The sequence below is a fragment of the Staurois parvus genome, unplaced genomic scaffold, assembly GCF_062004578.1.
Source record: "Staurois parvus isolate SC_StPar_1 unplaced genomic scaffold, SC_StPar_1.0 ptg000276l, whole genome shotgun sequence".
In the NCBI taxonomy this organism is placed as follows: Eukaryota; Metazoa; Chordata; class Amphibia; order Anura; family Ranidae; genus Staurois; species Staurois parvus.
In genome coordinates, this window is record NW_028318072.1 from 1,215,732 (window position 1) to 1,236,945 (window position 21,214).

General features: G+C 44.9%; 1 protein-coding gene across 2 annotated transcripts in view; it reads right to left on the reverse strand.

Annotated features, from left to right (window-relative positions):
* SH2D6 (SH2 domain containing 6) overlaps nucleotides 1-21,214 on the reverse strand; it is a 42,224-nt gene that overhangs the window by 3,603 nt on the left and 17,407 nt on the right. For both annotated transcript variants that reach the window (XM_089681672.1, XM_089681671.1), the window contains 4 exons: nucleotides 19,968-19,995; nucleotides 17,533-17,564; nucleotides 15,196-15,279; nucleotides 14,902-15,057 (listed from right to left, as the gene is read on the reverse strand). In XM_089681672.1, the coding sequence (XP_089537798.1) occupies nucleotides 14,902-15,057; nucleotides 15,196-15,279; nucleotides 17,533-17,564; nucleotides 19,968-19,995 (300 nt within the window). The remainder of the gene's footprint in view (nucleotides 1-14,901; nucleotides 15,058-15,195; nucleotides 15,280-17,532; nucleotides 17,565-19,967; nucleotides 19,996-21,214) is intronic.

The window sequence follows — 21,214 nt, forward strand, 5'->3', positions numbered from 1 at the left end:
AATGGCTGACATCTAAGTTACACAGGGGAGTACCTTTATCCGCTTGTAACATCAGGAAATCGGTGATGGCCTTTCGCTGTTCGTAAAGGCGGTCTAACATATGTAGGGTTGAATTCCACCTTGTTGCAACGTCGCAGATCAGGCGATGCTGTGGAATTCCGTTCTGCCGCTGCAGCTCAAGGAGGGTGTGCTTTGCGGTGTAGGAATGGCTGAAATGCATGCAAAGTTTACGTGACATTTTAAGGATGTCTTGCAGTGGGATGGTGGATTTTAGGAACCGCTTGACAACCAGATTGAACACGTGAGCCATGCATGGCGCATGGCACAACCTTCCTTGACGCAGAGCAGACACCATGTTCTTTCCGTTGTCGGTCAACATGGTTCCGATTTTCAGTTTGCGCAGAGACAGCCATCTGTCGATTTCTCTGTTCGTTACACTCAGAAGTTCCTCCCCTGTGTGACTACGTTCGCCAAGGCATACCAGGTGCAGCACAGCGTGACACCGTTGCACCCTGCACATGTGATATGCCGGTCGGGTAATGGGACTTGGCACGGGGGTGGCGGCTGAGGACACGGCGGAAGAAGAGGTGGTAGAGGCGGACATCTTTGCTGGACCAAGGACGTGCAAACGTGGAGGCACAAGCGGCGTGACCTGTCCAAGTTGCTGGTGCGGCTGTGCCGGCACCACGTTCACCCAGTGGGCCGTAAATGACATGTACTGTCCCTGACCGTAGTTACAGCTCCACACGTCGGCGCTGCCGTGCACTTTGGCAGAGACCGACATGCTCAAAGACTGGCCCACCATCTCTTCTACATGTGAATGCAGGGCTGGCACTGCCTTTTTGGCGAAGAAGTGCCGGCTTGGCACTCTCCACCGCGGCTCGGCACAAGCCATCATTTCTCGGAAAGGTGCTGAGTCCACCACTTGGAAAGGGAGGGACTGCAGCACCAGCAACTTGGACAGGAGGACGTTCAGCTTCTGCACCGTCGGGTGCGTGCTCGCAAACTGTTGTCTCTTGGAAACGGATTCCAAGAAAGACTGCTGACGGAATCCGTGAAGAGGAGTAGCAGGAGAAGAAGCATCTGAACGAGCGGAAGATGTCAACGAGCGACAACTCCCCTCAGCAGAGGTGTTGGAGCCTTGACTGGCTGATAGAGGGCGATTGACGTCGGGTGACGGAGCAAGTAACGGAGCGGGTGATGGAGCGGGGGCTGGGGCAGGCAGAACCGCCGTATCTTTATCACGGTTTTCCCAGGCCACCGAATGGCGACGCTGCATATGCTGACGCAACGCTGTAGTCCCAACATTGGCCCCCTGGCCACGCTTGACTTTCTGGCCACATAGTTGACATACGGCTACGTTTACTTCCTCGGGCGGCGTGACGAAAAATTGCCACACCGCCGAGTAGGAAACTTTGCCCCCGCTACTCCTCACTGGCTGACTGCTACTTCCTCCGTGCACACCGGCACCACTACTGGCCGTGGTGGTAGGCTGCAGTGGAGCTGGTGCTCTACTCCGTGGCCGTTTGGCTCCACTGACACTGCTGCGACCCTGCTGCCTCCTGGGCAACCCACCGACTGTTTTGCTCACTGGCAAGCTGGCACCCTCTTCTCCTGATGATGCGGAAGCAATAGCCTGATGACGACGAGGCTGCCAAGTGCGATCAGCCTCATCATCATCAATTAGGGTCTCCGCCTCACTACTAGCCCCCTCGGCTGCGTGTGGGTCAGGAGACAGACCTGTCTCTAGACAGGCTACCGAGCCAATCTCCTCGCCAGTACTTCTTCGCCTGGCTGCTGAAGAGGCGGATGTCTCCCCCCGTTCCTGACCGCCCTCTGTTAGCTCTTCCTCACTGTACACTGGGGCTGAGCCCACAGCATGCGATACTTCGCTTGGTGAGGGAACACCAAAGGACAGGGGCAGGTCGAGGACACGTGATTTCAGTGGGCTTGCTCCCGGGCCATGCCAACTAACGGTTGTGTCTGACGTACCCACCGACCGTTGGCTGTAGGTGTCAGAGGTGACCTGGGAAGAAGAAGACGACCGAGTCAACCAATCGATGACGGCAGGGTTGTCGGTGGAGACACGACCGCTGGATGACACCGGGAGCACTGGCCTCTGGCTGCGACTAGTGCTGCCTCGACCCCTTCCTCTGCTGCCACGTCTGCTCGCTCCTGAAACATTGCCTCCTCTGCCACTCCTCTGCGTGTTGTCTGACATACTCTTTAATTCAATAAGCACCCCAAAAATAAAACCGGATTTAACTCTTTGAACGTACAATAGTGGTTGTGAAGCAGAAAGTCAGTTTATTTAGCACAATCGGTCAATTGCAGCTTGCCGTTGGCTGGAAACTGTACGTTTATGTCACTGGAATGCACTAATCACCCAAAAAATATTACCGCCACCCGGCGTGTAAATGGATCTAACTCTTTGAACGTACAATAGTGGTTGTGAAGCAGAAAGTCAGTTTATTGTACACAATCGGTCAATTGCAGCTTGCCGTTGGCTGGAAACTGTACGTTTATGTCACTGGAATGCACTAATCACCCAAAAAATATTACCGCCAGCCGGCGTGTAAATGGATCTAACTCTTTGAACGTACAATAGTGGTTGTGAAGCAGAAAGTCAGTTTATTGTACACAATCGGTCAATTGCAGCTTGCCGTTGGCTGGAAACTGTACGTTTATGTCACTGGAATGCACTAATCACCCAAAAAATATTACCGCCACCCGGCGTGTATATGGATTTAACTCTTTGAACGTACAATAGTGGTTGTGAAGCAGAAAGTCAGTTTATTTAGCACAATCGGTCAATTGCAGCTTGCCGTTGGCTGGAAACTGGACGTTTATGTCACTGGAATGCACTAATCACCCAAAAAATATTACCGCCACCCGGCGTGTAAATGGATCTAACTCTTTGAACGTACAATGGTGGTTGTGAAGCAGAAAGTCAGTTTATTGTACACAATCGGTCAATTGCAGCTTGCCGTTGGCTGGAAACTGTACGTTTCTGTCACTGGAATGCACTAATCACCCAAAAAATATTACCGCCAGCCGGCGTGTAAATGGATTTAAGTCTTTGAACGTACAATAGTGGTTGTGAAGCAGAAAGTCAGTTTATTTAGCACAATCGGTCAATTACAGCTTGCCGTTGGCTGGAAACTGTACGTTTATGTCACTGGAATGCACTAATCACCCAAAAAATATTACCGCCACCCGGCGTGTATATGGATTTAACTCTTTGAACGTACAATAGTGGTTGTGAAGCAGAAAGTCAGTTTATTTAGCACAATCGGTCAATTGCAGCTTGCCGTTGGCTGGAAACTGTACGTTTATGTCACTGGAATGCACTAATCACCCAAAAAATATTACCGCCACCCGGCGTGTAAATGGATCTAACTCTTTGTACGTACAATAGTGGTTGTGAAGCAGAAAGTCAGTTTATTGTACACAATCGGTCAATTGCAGCTTGCCGTTGGCTGGAAACTGTACGTTTATGTCACTGGAATACACTAATCACCCAAAAAATATTACCGCCACCCGGCGTGTAAATGGATCTAACTCTTTGTACGTACAATAGTGGTTGTGAAGCAGAAAGTCAGTTTATTGTACACAATCGGTCAATTGCAGCTTGCCGTTGGCTGGAAACTGTACGTTTGTGTCACTGGAATGCACTAATCACCCAAAAAATATTACCGCCACCCGGCGTGTAAATGGATCTTACTCTTTGTACGTACAATAGTGGTTGTGAAGCAGAAAGTCAGTTTATTGTACACAATCGGACAATTGCAGCTTGCCGTTGGCTGGAAACTGTACGTTTGTGTCACTGGAATGCACTAATCACCCAAAAAATATTACCGCCAGCCGGCGTGTAAATGGATCTAACTCTTTGTACGTACAATAGTGGTTGTGAAGCAGAAAGTCAGTTTATTGTACACAATCGGTCAATTGCAGCTTGCCGTTGGCTGGAAACTGTACGTTTGTGTCACTGGAATGCACTAATCACCCAAAAAATATTACCGCCACCCGGCGTGTAAATGGATCTAACTCTTTGTACGTACAATAGTGGTTGTGAAGCAGAAAGTCAGTTTATTGTACACAATCGGACAATTGCAGCTTGCCGTTGGCTGGAAACTGTACGTTTGTGTCACTGGAATGCACTAATCACCCAAAAAATATTACCGCCAGCCGGCGTGTAAATGGATCTAACTCTTTGTACATACAATAGTGGTTGTGAAGCAGAAAGTCAGTTTATTGTACACAATCGGTCAATTGCAGCTTGCCGTTGGCTGGAAACTGTACGTTTGTGTCACTGGAATGCACTAATCACCCAAAAAATATTACCGCCAGCCGGCGTGTAAATGGATTTAACTCTTTGAACGTACAATAGTGGTTGTGAAGCAGAAAGTCAGTTTATTTAGCACAATCGGTCAATTGCAGCTTGCCGTTGGCTGGAAACTGTACGTTTATGTCACTGGAATGCACTAATCACCCAAAAAATATTACCGCCACCCAGCGTGTAAATGGATCTAACTCTTTGAACGTACAATAGTGGTTGTGAAGCAGAAAGTCAGTTTATTGTACACAATCGGTCAATTGCAGCTTGCCGTTGGCTGGAAACTGTACGTTTATGTCACTGGAATGCACTAATCACCCAAAAAATATTACCGCCACCCGGCGTGTATATGGATTTAACTCTTTGAACGTACAATAGTGGTTGTGAAGCAGAAAGTCAGTTTATTTAGCACAATCGGTCAATTGCAGCTTGCCGTTGGCTGGAAACTGGACGTTTATGTCACTGGAATGCACTAATCACCCAAAAAATATTACCGCCAGCCGGCGTGTAAATGGATTTAACTCTTTGAACGTACAATAGTGGTTGTGAAGCAGAAAGTCAGTTTATTTTGCACAATCGGCAAACTGCAGCACCAACTGTGCACGACAGCCACCAAAAAAAAAAAAGGGTGTATGTCACTTTAAATTTTCGATTCTTTGATAGCTGTGGCCCTGAGTAACGATTCTGTGTCCCTGAGTAACGATTCTGTGTCCCTGAGTAACGATTCTGTGTCCCTGAGTATCGATTCTGTGTCCCCGAGTAACGATTCTGTGTCCCTGAGTAACGATTCTGTGTCCCTGAGTAACGATTCTGTGTCCCTGAGTAACGATTCTTTGTCCCTGAGTAACGATTCTGTGTCCCTGAGTAACGATTCTGTGTCCCTGAGTAACGAATCTGTGTCCCTGAGTAACGATTCTGTGGCCCTGAGTAACGATTCTGTGGCCCTAAAGTCTCTGTGGCCCTAACTCTGTCCCTTAATACAGACAGGTCTGTCTCTCTTGAATGACCGGAGGCTAATGGAGAATTCTAAGATGGCCGCGATTTATAGCTCCACCATTACACAGTGTTGGCTGGCTGCTGATTGGCTAATGCGATCACATGTCATGATTCATGACTCATGAATGCATTATGGGTGAGCGCGCCTTGTCTGCGCGCCTTCCCAGAGATCCCCGCCCCATCTTCTCTGTCCATTTTCTCCTGTCGCCACACATGTCGCCGCCATTTTTGGGAAAATTCGATTCGTGCATCCGAAGTTTGCTAATCTTCGGATTCGTCGCGAATCGAATTTTTCCAAATCTTCGGAACGAATTCCACTTCGTCATGTTCGATTCGCTCATCTCTACTCATAATGCTGGCTGCCTTTCAAATGGAGGATCTATGTCCAATAGTGAGACTTATGCAGGCCATAGACGGGACGTTTATCAGCCGAATTGTCGGCCGAACGAATAATCGGCCAATATTCACACCATTAGTGGGGCAATGTCGTTGGCCGATTTTCGTGATTCTTCTCGTTTCTTTTTATTGGTCATGTTGGAAAATCTACGAAAAACGGCAATTTTTTGTAAGCATTGGTGGCAGCAATGACCGATTTTTCCTTTATCGGCCGACAATTCGGCCAATAAACATCCCGTCTATGGCCAATATTAGGATGGCCATACACAGTTTATTTTCATTCAGCCAGTGGCCTGAACTAAAAAAGAAAAACAGATTCCTCCATTCACACAAATGAGGTGGATGTAGGAATTCCCCCCAGAACTAACAATGTCAGAAAACACTGATCAATTGGCTGCAGCCGCTGATTGAGAATACATTTCCAATGTGTCTCTTCAACAAAAGTTGGTCAAAAGGCAAGTTGCGATGGCCACACATTGATCGAAATCCTGCCAGTCTCTGTTGAACTAGATACATTTCAAGATGAAAAGAGTGGGGCCAGACTTATGACTCCTGTAGCCACAAAGTAAGCGTATTTCAAAGCACTTAGTTATTCTGAGCATAGGGTGTGCTTACACTGAGGAAAGTCCTTGCACAGTATGTGCTGACAGTGCTGGGTTCAGTAAGTTTGTGATGCTTCTGGCTTGGTTTAATGATTGTTGAGACAAAATATTAGCCACATAGGGAGCACATTGTTGTCAGTGAATTGAATGACCCTACTTGCATAGCCAGAAGGAACTCCAAATTATAAGGGTGAAGGCAGGTGCAGTTAGCTAGTGTGCCACTAGGTGGCTCTGTGCCAGAATAGTGTCTGGTTACAGAAGACAGTGTCATCAGGTGATAGGCCCTTTTTAGGTACAGCCACCCTTCAGTGATGTTATGCATGAGTCAGGGCCCATATATTAGCCAGGTGGAGAGCAGCCTTAGTGCACTTGGGGCATAGGAGCCAAGCTCCCACACCAGCACAGATGTAACCAGCATGTGGAGGCTCTGTACAGGGCAAGAGGCTGGGGAAGAGTAGTCCTGAACCCCGGAGAGCTGGCTGTAGACTTTCAGACCCTTATGGAGGTGGGGACTAGGGCTGAATTTAAAAAGCCTTTTAGGCCAGGCCAAGTGTTCCCTGAGTGAGACTATTCCCCTGGAGGGTCCTGGGAGAGGTGTACCTATGGAGGAGGTATCTACAGAGAGCCCAGTCCTGTGAGTACTAATGACCCCAGGTGGAAGGAGTGACTGTTAGATGGAAATGGCTGCTGAAATTGCTGTATAAGCTTTCACAAGTGACCACTGCAGACTGTCCACTAAATGTGATAGATTATCTATTGTCAAGTGATTGTGGAATGTAAATCAATTTGATGTGGCTTCCTTAACCCCTTGACGTCAATCGCACACAAATATGCGGCCTCTCGCTGTCTGGGCCTTGACGCATGCAATTAAAAAATACATATGTTCTGAGAGCGCACACCTAGCACATTTGTCCGCTACTCCCGGAAAGGTCCCAATCTCCCCTATCGATCTGGACCTTTTCCGATCATGTGACTGCAGTGATGGCGAATCATGGCGGTCACTTGACCTAAAACACCGTCCCACCTCCCGGCTTCTGAAACTCTTAAAGGGCCGGGAGGCGCCGGTGCCAAGAGGTTAAATTCCATAAGTAAAGTGCAGCAAATCTACTTGTTTGTGTGGACATTCCTTCCTTGGAATATAAAGGTTAATGGCTGGGAATGTCGTATGGAGACCCCAGGCACAATGGGGTGAAGGGTTCGGCTTCATCAAGTAGGATAGATTTCTAGCAAAAGGAAAGGAATAGTGCAGGGACTTGTGCTCTTGGTGCCAATTCTAGTCAATCTAGTCAATAGCCATGCTTCTCTTACAAGCAGATATCATCGCCCCACATAATCATCAATCCTGAGGCACGGGAAAACTGAAAAATGCCAAGAATAAAACAAAATGCTTTTCAAATCTCTGCTTCCTTTCTTTTCTGAAAATCCAACATTATCAAATTATTTTTCCTCTTCAATAAACCCCATTTCTGAAAGTTCTCTAAATCTGCCCCAAAATATACTTTTACCTCCATCATACTAAAGATATATATCTGTAAAGTGTATGGCACATCAGGGGCGGACTGAAAACTCATGGGGCCCCCGGGCAATAGGGGATCATGGGGCCCCTGTGTCCTTGCCCACACTCAAAGCACACCCAAAAAAACCTATAAAAGGTACCAGGGGCATTTCATGGGGCCCACTACTGACCCCGGGCCCTCGGGCAGTGCCCGAGTGTTCGAATGGTCAGTCCGCCCCTGCGGCACATTGAGTCCCAAAGGATAGACGCAGCATTCGTTGAAATGCTTCCCAACATCCTAATCATAAAAACCAAACAGAAAGTTTTTGATGGCCATATTCAAAATTGCAGTGACTCCCCTCTGCTTCTCACACCTACATGAATGAATGAGTACACCTCGTGTTGTCATAGACTAGGAACCCTCTGCCCCAGGGTAGGCTCCTGTAGTGGAGTTAGGTAACCGTTGTATAGTGTTAAGTAATCCAAACATGTGCCTGTGATATAAGATGTTATATAGTCAGGTTCCTAAACATGCTGATACTAGTCTATTCGCCCTTGTTATGTAGGTTATCTGTGCGGCTAAGTGGAAGCCCCTAGGTCAGCATTCTTGGGAACCTTACTTTTACTGGATGGAACCAAAGAAATACATTGTTACAAGGTAATTTCTGAAAACATAACATTTGTTTCATCCTTCATGTAAATCGCGATTGCACAATTGTGAATTGGTAGAGCAATCATTCACGGTAACAGCACAGGAAAAGTCTTGCCCTGTTTCCATATTACCTGGCTGGAACATCGTGTACTCGCTTACAGGCAAAACAAGCAAAAAACAGGTGACCTACTTACCTACATAACTATAATATGCCTATGACATAGACATAGTGCACAAGCAACCAAAGGTCACATGACACCCTATGAAATATCCTATGTGGCTGCTGACCTCTTACATGTGTGCAGACAAACACATACTAGGACACACTTCTACCAAATAGAACATGAAAAAAATGCACTAACATCAAGTAAAAATGGAAGGGGATTACAGGTGAATGTATTTAGCAGAGTCTTGTACTGTGTTAGCCATTAATGTGATTGTAGCCAGTCACCTTGTAAAACAACCCATTTATTTGAAAATAGAAATGAAAGGCATTATGAAACAATATGTGTTTAGATATAAAAAAATAAATACCTTTTTTCCCTTTTTTATAAGTAATCACATATTCTTCAGTTTTCAACTGCATAAGAGCCGGGGAGGAGAAACAGCAGGACACTAATCTTCCCAGTGAAAGGCTGTGGAGGGCGGGGGGCGGGTGTCAGGACAAGTCTGATCATTGGAGGAGAGCACACTGAATTCCAGAGTTCCAGCACAGCTAGAAAGCTGTGCTCTCTTGCTTAGTGTGGTCAGTTTTTAACAGAAGGTCTGGCAGGAACACCAGAGATTTCACACAAAGGAAGCTATACAAGAGGACAGGATACTTTTTCATATAAGTGCATGGTACAGCAGGCATATATCAGAAATATCAAATGTTGGGTTTACATAAGCTTTAATGAATGCAGAAAGTTTGAAAGTTAAAGTAATACCCTTTACTGGCTAACTTTGGGACCTTCCCCAGGGTCATTCCTCATGCAAATAACAATTTTGCAATTGAATGTACATAATAAGTGCAATATACACCAAAATGTCAGTATTGACCCCAATCTGACCATTACAAAATAAAAAAGAAAACAGATATGTACTTCTGTCCTGCAGAAAATAAAAATACATTATTGTCAGATGTAGGCCAGCTTTGCCAACTGTAATGGCCAGTCCAGGGGCAGTCTGACCATTTGGAAACTCGGGCACTTCCCGAGGGCCCGGGGTCAGTAGGGGGACCCATGAGATGCCCCTGGTACCTTTTTCATAGGCTTTTTTGAGTTTTGGCAAAGACACAGGGGCCCCATGATCCCCTATTGCCCGTGAGCCCCGTGAGTTGTCAGTCCGCCCCTGGGCCAGTCTGTCTAGGCCCAATTTTCAGATTGCTTCATACATCAATTTCATTGATAGCTGCAGAGCACTAAATAATGCCACATTGTTGCTAAAACAAACAAACAAACAATTCAGGAGGTGTAATGATGTTACAGAGATGCCATAGAACCTTATGACAGCCATGTGTCAAAGTGTCACCATACTGCTGTAAAATGCCACACTGCCAAAGGCCTGCCATGCTACCAGCGGGCAGTAGTGTTACTTAAAGTGTATATAAACCCCAGAACAAGAATTTAATACATTGCCACTTACCAATCCTTAGATGTGGTGGCTGATTTTAAATTTTTTAGGCTTTGTTTTGTTTAGCCTTCATTTTAACTTGATCAACCTGCCAGTAGCAGTATGGCATTTTGCACCAGTAGGTCCCGTTCACACGGGCGATCTGATCAGGTCTGCCTGAAAGTTTTTCAGGCAGACCAATTGGAAGGTCTATTCGAGGGGTAGGCAACCTTTCAGAGGTTGAGATCTACTGTACCTGTACAACATGGAGGTAGATCTCAAAGATCCCTGGGGAGGAAAGGGGGGGGGGTTGCTAGGTGGCGCCCTTTGAAAATTATCAAGCTCTCAATAAAAAGACGGCATGAAGAACACACAGTGTGTCAGAGTAGTGTCCTCTGCCCCCCCCTTCCCCCACTTTGGTGCTCTGTACCCCCCCAATGCACTCCCTCTCTTCACATTCCCCTCCCCCACATTGTAGTGTCCTCTGCCCTTTCTGCCCACAGTAATGTCCTGTAACCCCCAATGCTGTGTCCTCTGCCCCTTCACATCACCCCCACTCAGGGGCGGACTGACAACTCATGAGGCCCCTGTGTCCTTGCCCAAACTCAAAAAAGCCTATGAAAAAGGTACCAGGGGCATCTCATGGGGCCCCCTACTGACCCCGGGTCCTCGGGCAGTGCCCGAGTTTCCAAATGGTCAGTTCGCCCCTGCCCCCACTGTAGTATCCTCTGCCTCCCTCCCCCCAAAGTAGTGTCCTGTACCCCCCCCAAAGCAGTGTCCTCTGCCCCCTTCACATCATCCCCCCCCCATCATAGTGTCCTCTGCTTCCCTCCCCCCACAGTAGTGTCCTGTACCTCCCCTGCCCAAAGCAATGTAATTGCCCCCCTCACATCATCCTTCCTACACAACTGTAGTGTCACCTGCCTCTTTCCCCCCACAGTAGTGTCCTGTACCCCCCTCCCCCAAAGTAGTGTCCTCTGCCCCCTCCACCCACAGTAGTGTCCTGTACCCCCCAATTCTGTGTCCTCTGCCCCCTTCGCATCACCCCCCCCCCCCCGGTAGTGTCCACTGCTTCTCTCCTCCCACAGTAGTGTCCTGTACCTCCCCTGCCCAAAGCAATGTCATTGCCCCCCTCACATCAGCCCCCACCCCACTGTAGTGTCCTCTGCCTCCTTCCCCCCACAGAAGTGTTCTGTATCCCCCCCAAAGTAGTGTCCTCTGCCACATTCACACCCCCCCCCAGTGGTGTCCTGTACCCCCAAAACAGTGTCCTCTGCCCCTTCACATCACCCCCTCACAAAGAGTCCTCTGCCCCCCATACACATAGCGCTGTGGCAGGTACTCTCCTACTTGCCAGCCTGTGTACAGCAGAGTGGCGATCAGGAGACAGCATAGTGCTGGGTGGGAGGTGGGAGCTGCCGGAGTTCATAACAACAAGCTGGTGATTGGTTGCTAGAATGGCCTAGCAACCAATCACTGAGCAGCTTCCGCCCATGCCCCCCGCCCTCCATCCAGCACTATGCTGCCTCCTGCTCTTTGCTCTGCAGAGACATGAGAACGGCAGAGGCTGGGGGAAAGCCGAGCCTTGGTCAGGATCCACCTGTTGGCTCCTCACAGTCGACCGGTCAATCGAGATCGACAGCTTGCCAACCCCGGTATATTCATTCCTATGGACAAGTGGGTGTAAATGGACTTGTGTCTATTTGTACCAGGTCTGATCTGGTCTGCAAAAAAATATAAGGGGATCTATCCTCTTCCATTTAGGTGGATCGGATCAGAAGGTAGTTGGATGTAAATGGACAGCGGACTCTGCATACTTCTGGACGCCCTCAGGCTCTATCCATGTCTGCTCTGTATATGGATGTGTCATTCGCCCACACTGGTCCGAATAGAAGGGGATCTGTGAGCTGATCCCCTGCTGATCAGAAGTAATCATCAGTGTTAATGTAGCCAAACTCATAAAAGCAGAGGCAGAGATCACAGGAAGTTATCACCTCACAGTTTCACATTTCTTTTCCACTTATTGAACAAATACATACAGTTAGGTCCATAAATATTTGGACACAGGCACAATTTTAGTTTTTTCAGGTATTTACCAAAACATATTCCAGCTTTGTTATATAATGAATATGGGCTGAAAGTGCACACGATCAGGTGTATTTTGAGGGTATGTACATCCAAATTGGAGGAAGGGTTTAGGAATTACAGCTCTTAAGAGTAGCAATCTCCCCTTTATCAAGGGACCAAAAGTAATTGGACAATTGAATCAAAAGCTGTTTCATGGCCAGGTTTGGGCTACTTCCTTGTTATTTCTTCATCAGTTAAGCAGGTAAAAGGTCTGGAGTTGACTCTAAGTGTGGTATTTTCATTTGGAATCTATTGCTGTGAACCTACATTATGAGTTCAAAGGAGCTGTCCATGCAAGTGAAACAGGCCATTGTAAGGCTTCAAAAACTAAAAAAATCCATCAGAGAGATAGCAGCAACATTAGGAGTGGCCAAATCAACAGTTTGGTACATTCTGAGGAAAGAAGAACGGACTGGTGAGCTCAGCAACATAGAAAGGCATGGATGTCCATGGAAGACAACAGTGGTGGATGATCGCAGGATCCTCTCTATGGTAAAGAAAAACCCATTCACAACATCCAGACAAGTGAAGGACACTCTCCAGGAGGTGGGCGTATCATTGTCAAAGTCTACAATCAAGAGAAGACTTCACGAGAGCAAATACAGAGGGTTCACCACAAGGTGCAAACCATTCATAAGCCTGAAGAATAGAAAAGCCAGATTAGGCTTTGCCAAAAAATATCTAAAAAAGCCAGACCAGTTCTGGAAAAGCATTCTTTGGATGGATGAAACTAAGATGAATCTGTACCAGAATGATGGAAAGAAAAAAGTGTGGAGAAGGCTTGGAACAACTCATAATCCAAAGCACACAACATCATCTGTAAAACATGATGGAGGCAGTGTGATGGCATGGGCATGCATGGCTTCCAGTGGTACTGGGCCATTGGTGTTTATTGATGGTGTGACAGAAGACAGAAGCAGCCGGATGAATTCTGCAGTGTTTAGAGATATACTGTCAGCCCAGATTCAACCAAATGCAGCAAAGCTGATTGGACGGCGCTTCATAGTACAGATGGACAATGATCCAAAACACACTGCAAAAGAAACCCAGGAGCTTTTGAAGGAAAATAAGTGGAATATTCTGCAATGGCCGAGTAAATTACCTGATCTCAACCCCATTGAGCATGCATTTCACTTGCTGAAGGCAAAACTAAAGGCAGAAAGACCCACAAAGAACAATTGAAGACAGCTGCAGTTAGAGCCTGGCAAAGCATTAGAAAGCAGGAAACCCAGTCTTTGGTAATGTCCATGGGTTCCAGACTTCAGGCATTCATTGCCAGTAAAGGTTTCTCAACATAATATTAAAAATTAACATTTTATTTATGATTATATTCAATTGTCCAATTACTTTTGGTCCCTTGAAAAAGGGGGGATGGCTAATCTTAAGAGCTGTAATTCCTAAACCGTTCCTTCAATTTGGATGTACATACCCTCAAATTGAACCTGAGAGTGTACACTTTCAGTCCATATCCATTATATAACTATAGCTTAAATATGTTTTGATAAATACTTGAAAAAATATAAAATTATGCCTGTGTCCAACTATATATAGACCTGACTGTATAACTAATTTGCTAAGTTGCTCCTTCAATTCTGGTCTAGGCCAAAATGATGTCAAACATCCCAGGAGTTTTCATGGGCATTCTTTTTCTTGATAGAAAGGGCTTTCTCTGCTAAGCACAACCTCCTGTCTGCATACCTGAGCAAAGGGCAGATGGATTCCAGGAAGTAAATATCACATGAATCATCTGCCCTTACTCAAAATGACCACAGCCAGAAATGCTGGGGGGTGTTTTTCAAAGTGAATTTTCAACAAAATAAATCATGAAGACATGGGTGGATGGGTGAGTTCAAATATTAAAAATGAAATAAATAGCTTTTTGGTGCTCAGACACAGTTTTGTTCCGCTTTAATTGGTAGGTTTAACATACACTTTAAAGACAAAGGAAAGACTGCACATCTTGTAAAATGTTCTGTGCAGCAGTCCAACCCGTAGGATTTTCTGGGTACATCCATGAAAAGCTCTGGCACAAGCAACTTCCTACTCAATTAGCATAATGTTTTATTATTATTACTGCTTGTCAAAGACATTATCAATATTTTACAGATGAGCAGTATAACAAAAATTAGCACTCATTTTCCAAAAGACTGTTTTGTTTCTTTCCAACCCTTTGTGAAGTTTGGAAGTACGACAGCTGTCAATCTGCACTACCCAATCTGTTGTTTTCAGACGGTATCACAGTTAACTATCCAGCATAGAAGGGATGTACCTAGAATTAATGAGTAACTTTATTTTTAGCACCAATTTACATCCATATTCAGGGAGCAAAATGTAACATGTTACTAAAGCATCTGTCCGCACTTAACCCCCCTCCCCTGAGCCCCCATTGTGACAGTGAGCGAGGGATCCTTGGGTTGGTGAATGCTCTCGTAGTTCATTGATCTTCCTGGACATCACTGACTGCCTGCCTGTACGAGAGGCTTGGGCAGACAGCTATCCTGACAGACAGCTATAGTCTGCGGGAGCCTGACATTACACCAATCCTGTAATCTGCTGATCATTGGTGCAATGCACTGCAGGCTCCTAAGAAAAAAAATAATAACTGACATTTTTTTTACCTGCAAAAAATATAAATTTATTATTTTTTCTAAAAAGTGAGCTTATCCTTTAACATATGACAATGGCAAACAACATTGTAATCACTTACCTCTTCATGCCTTTTGCCCTCTTTTCCCAGTGAGAACCCAAGGGTCCCTGCTGTTCTAATAGGGATGTTATAAATGTGGTCATTGTAAAGCACTGCCAGGGTATACGAGTGCAACTGATTTTGTGCTGAGCTGTGACGCACCAGGAAACATCCATCCTACACGTGAAATAAAACTGTTATAGTAGTTGATATTTTCTTTTCAGTTTTTTTAAGTAAAGTATAGTTTATATAATTTGGAGTTTTTTAAAGGAAAATTACAAGCTGTCCATAAATTCTTGCTAAATGCATTTGTACCTTATTGATTCTACGGAGAGCCCACTCTGCCTCTCTGCGTTCCATCTCTCCTCCATACCAAGGTTTACTCTCCAGTTCAATTTTCTGTAAGAGAAAACAGATCAATGGTATTAAAACAGAAGGCCTCATGTGGTATCTACTGTACAGCCAGGTCCCTTGGTTAGTTACGCATATATAAAATACTAATTTCATCTGTGCCTGTGGAATAATATTGCCATTTCACTAACACGCATGAACTGCTTTATCAAATTTTGGTGATGCATGGCTGTGTGAGCATGTAGAGGGCCACATATTGTCATGTCTGGGGGGCCAGGAGGAGCAGCTGCTGCAATGGCAGCACTATCATGTGATAGTGCTGGGGAGCATCTTGCAGTGGAACCATCACTCACATTGCTACTACTCTTAACTCATAGTCTAGCCCTGGGCTTGTGCCCAACACACAAAGTGAGGCATTTCACCTTTCAGAGTGGCAGCGAGGTTTTGGGTGCTGGAGCACTGTCTATGTTACCACACCCAGAACCAGGGGCGGACTGACCATTTGGAAAATCGGGCACTGCCCGAGGGCCCGGGGTCAGTAGGGGGCCCCATGAGATGCCTCTGGTACCTTTTTCATGAGCTTTTTTTGAGTTTGGGCAAGGACACAGGGGCCCCATGATCCCCTATTGCCCATGAGTTGTCAGTCCACCCCTGCCCAGAACTAAAATGAAACCTCACTATTCCCAGGCGAAGTGATCTCTGCCCGGCAGGTGAAGTATAAGAGCTTAATCACCTCATCAACTGCACTGAACACAAAGCTGCTGGTGTGTGCTGGGAGGACATAGTGCTGAAGTGCTGAACCTGTCCCATTATATGGGAGAGGGTCAGGAGAAGATGGAACCAGTGGATGGGGGAACTGTAAGGTAAGGGGAACACATCTTCCAAGCTAGGGAATGCAGAACAAAAGTATTCTGTAAATGCTATTAAAAAGAGGGGGGGGAATGTAAAAAGGGAAAAAGCCCCCTCTCTCCTCCTCCCATGTCAAAGTTCTCCATGTACAACCCTCCAAGAGAAGAGTAGTGTGGCACCAGTAATGGTTCAATGTGTACCATATATAGTTCCTCTTCTTGGTGTCACAGTGCCTGTTTGTATTTGGATGAGCATTTCAATTCCTCCCTGTAAAACCATTTTTTTTGTTTTTCAGCAGGGACTGGTCGAGATTCAAGACATCTGTGGGCAAGCTGATTGTACCCAAATTGTTCTATCAATCGACTTGGGTACAACCTAGGGTTGCCACCTCATCCCTTTAAAACCGAACACATATTAATTACACAGGTTCTGTGGATGATTAAGGTGGTAATTAAACTCACTTGATGTCTTATCTACATTAAATTAGCCTCAGAACCTGTGTAAATAATGTGTTTGGTTTTAAAGGGATGAGGTGGCAACCCTAGTACAACCAGCATGTTGGATTTTGTACATGTGATTATTGCCAGCAGCTATAGCAGCTAGCAATAATCATTGTATTCTCCCTTCCCATTGGGAAATCATAATGGCTCTGAAGGAGGGATTCTCAAATAAAACCCTGACAGTGTTGATGGGGGAATTGATTTATTTTCTTTAATGCAATCAGCGGTTGCAGGAAAGAAAATTACATCATCTATGGCCTACCTTCAGCCTAGTACACACAATCAGAAAATCGTACAAAAAAATCCCTCTTCTAAAGCAATCATTCGATAATCTGATCGTTAGTACACAGCTTTAGTCTGAAATTTTTTGAAGGGACAAGCGCAAAAATGTTTCTCGTACGACACCAGATCGTGCAATTTTCATTTTATCAGTACAGTTTTCATCTCAAAATACAATGCAAATACATTACATCACTTCCGAATCTTCTTTCTGTCATAGAAGAAATTTTGTATCTTTGGTAACCTCTTCACTTTCGATATGAGTCTAGCATGCAAAAAAAAATATGGCCAACCATTCGTCTAATATTCTCATCGTGTGTACGGGGCTTTAGGGCCACTGTAAGATCCTCAATTTCTTGGACGTTATTCACCCTTGCATACCATTGTCTTAGGGTCTGCAGACTGGTGTGTTTTTAAGACCTTGGGATACAAGCCTTATTAGGATTTAAAAAGTGGATTACAAGGGATTCTTGTATATCTTCTGAGACATGGGTGTAAGGTGTAGTAGAACTGCTTCTGGTTAATTGTTGAATGATCTCTGTGACTGATTGCCATGAAGGGTGTAATATGGGACATTCCCAGAATATATGTAAGAGGGAGCCCAACATGAAATTTTACTGTACCAACAGTGACTCCTCTGTTATTGATAGAAATTACCCTGACATTTACTTACCTCTGATCGCTGCTTAGATTTCTCGTCACGTCCTGTGGGAAAAAATTTTCAGAAAAGCAAAATTTCAGACAAGCAGGTAAATACACAGCTGAAATGTAAACTGGAATTAACTGCCAAAAATTTATAATTCTCCACAGCCAGTTTTGTGATCCAGGCACCCCTGCCAGGCAGCACAGCCAGATCATTGACTTACACTACAGCCATGCAGCTTAGTCTGAAAGCACTGGTCAAGACCCCACCCAGCCTGCTAAGAAGACAGCGAAGGAGCATCAGAATAATGATGAGGTAATCTGTCTGCTCACTCTGTACTGCACTTGTTCACATGATCCCTTTCAGCACATGTGCACAGCATGACAGACTGACTGGTTCCTGCTACTGCTGTTAAAAATAAATTGAGGGCCCATTTACTCTATTATGCTAGGGTAAAGCCGGCAGCACACATTACCTGCATTTATGTAGTGTGATGCCATGCATTCTATATGGCACCTTAATGCAACTTCCTGACTAATATTCTTTGTAGTGTGGTGCACTTCCAAAAATGTATATATAATGCAGTGCTGCGCTTTCAACGCAAATACAACACAGTACCAAAAATACATAAACACTAAATGGATCAATAAAGTCCAATCTAATAGTGACTCAGTGACCTCAATCTTTCTTTCTTGCTCAAAAATCATTCAGACACTTCCATTCTCCAGTAATCATGCTATCTTTTATATCTTTATTTGTGAAACCACCACGAACACCAGATGTGTTCTTACCTGGAGCCCATAACCATACAATAAATGTAAGGTAAAAATGTGCTTGTGTCCCTTCATGTGGATCAGCATAAAAAACAGATTGGCAGAGAAAGTGCTTTATCCTTAAAAACAATTTTCCCTTTTTTCTAGCAATACAGAAACACACTCAGTCATTTTAAACTAAAAATGCACAACTTTAAGAGAGCTAATTTTCCAAGGCTGAGAGCTTCTCTCCAAGACTTAGACTGGGAGGGAATATTGGCATCAATGAACACAACACAGAAATGGGAGTTCTTCAAAAAGACTGTATGTGAACACACTACAAAATATATTCCCATGGGCAAAAAGTTTAAAAGGCTAAAAATCATACCTGTGTGGCTTACGCTCAAAGTAATATATAAAAAAACGCTGGCAAAAATTTTACGTGCATCTTTATTGGTGTGTTAAGTGGACCACCCAAATGTAAATAAACCTATGCCGAGAGCATTCGCCCCACACGCTCCCTAACAGCTCCTGATCGCTACTTGCAATTGGGAGCTTTCTGATCATGTTAACGCTGTTACAGCCAATCATGGCGGTCACATGATCATAAACCCCGCCCCACCTTCGGTTAATTTGTTAGTCAAGTCCATCTAAATTTTCTAGAATAACCCTACCCTCTCAACAAAATGACAATGCTGCTGTCCTTATGTGTCTCTTTGTTGTCCCTCCGTCCCCAGGGCTTCATGCACACAGACAATTACCAGTAGGGATTAGCTTGGGTATGCTTGGACACAAGTCTGAACCTGCCTGAACTATCTCAATGGAAAGCTGTCAAAGCCAACAACTAATCATAGGCAGCGGAGGTATTCTCTGCCCCACAACTACACGTTTGCCAGGGGCATGTATGTGTTCAGCTGCAGGAAAGTATTCTCAAGCAGGTGTCGGACGGCCCAGTGGCTTAGTGGTTAGCACATCTGCCTTGCAGTAAATGGGTCAGGGATTCAATTCCCGACCATGGCGCCTCCTGCCTGGAGTTTGCATGTTCTCCCTGTGCTTGCGTGGGTTTCCTCTGGGTACTCTAGTTTCCTCCCACACTCCAAAGACATGCTGGTAGGTTAATTGGATCCTGTCTAAATTGGTCCTAGTATGTGTATGAATGTGAGTTAGGGACCTTAGATTGTACACCCCTTGAGGGTTAGGGACTGAAGTCAATGTACGATATATATATGTAAAGCACTGCATAAATGGATGGCGCTATATAAGTACTGGAAATACCGGTAAATAATAAATAAATGTCTGAACACTCCTGAGCTCATCACTACTTACCAACTCCTTTGTGTTGAGTCATAAAATCCCCTCAGGGAGCAGTGTGTGTCGCACACAGTTGCCAATACAATTGAATGGTCGTACTTGCTCATCCTTTGGTAAATGCTGAAAAATTCTGTATTCCCTGGTGCATGCACACACAGAAATTTTACACCTCAGCACACAGGAGCTGGTAAGCCAGTGTAGCCAGCTCTCTGAATACAACTGCCCTGCAGGGGGGATTTCTTGGAATTCTTAATTTGTGTCCGTACCAACCCCTATACTGCATTTGCCCCACCATTGACAACAATGATGTCGTTGTTTACATAGGAACTTTTCTTTAGGGTCCAGCCAGACAGTTTAAGCCGTGTTCATGTACAGCTTTTAGTGACATTTGTGTTCCCTTACCTGCACCAACATCTTTGTGTGATTTCGCCTGCAGGAACAAAATGGGGACGACCTTAGACAGCTAACAGCAAGGATTTCTTAAGTCTACAACACAAATTATTCACACTCTTGTCCTGCTGTTTTTTTGTAGTCACAGTTGATTAAAGCTGGCCATACACTAGATTTTCAGAATGAACATTCATACGAAAATTCTTAGTTCATTGTTGTTCAAAAGCACTTCAAAGGTTCGTTGGCTTATAACGACATTTAATTTTGGAACAAATAGACTTTCCTGAATGAAAACCATAAAATACACTGTCAGAAATTTGTTTGTTAGTAAAAACATTTTCCAATCTGCTCCTTCAAATGTCCACAGCAAAAAGACCCCACTAATGATTATAAAATCAACCAAACTTCTAGAAGTGAAAAATTTCTAACGAAATTCTAGTAGTGTCTGGCCAGCTTTGTAGTGGGTGTAAAAAGCCTGGTCTTACTAGCCTTGAATGTACTAGGTTTTCAAACATAAGCAAAATGTGTGGAACTTCAGAAATGACATCCTTTGTTTTCACCAATGTATTCCAATGATTTGCAATTTAGGAAAATGTCCACTGTGCTAGATTTTTATTGGATGTAATTGTAATTTGCATTTGCATTTGCAAGTCATAGAGAGGAATTCCTCCATAACGCAGTGCAACAAATGTGCAAACACATGGCAATATGCATTACTGTCATGCACATTGTCTTATACTGAATGTTATTGTGAGAACGTCCCTCAATAAAATACTGATGAAGTCATATGGGTTTTTTTGAATAAAGACATATGTCCATAAAGTTCAATCTGGAAAAAAAAAAAAAAAACGTGCACACTAAACTTTAGTGGACCATAAATGTGACCACAGTTCCCAACTGTTCTAATTTTCAACCCCAAACCACTTTTTCATTTTCTTTCTAAACCAGCATTTTCCAACCTATTTTAGTCACAGGACCATTTAAAAGTATGCAGAATCTTGAGGCACCCCAGTCTAAAATTCTTGATTAAATTTACTTCACGTCAGAGGCAACCACTCACGTCAGAGGTCCTTATCACATCAGAGGCCCCCATCATGTCAGAAGTTCACCTATCACATCAAAGGCCCCCATTGTGTCATAGGTCCCCCTATCACATCAAAGGGCCCCATCACATCAGAGGCCCCACTATACAGAAGAGCCCCCCATCACATCAGAGTACCCCCCCATCACATCAGATTCCCTCTGTCACATCAGACTCG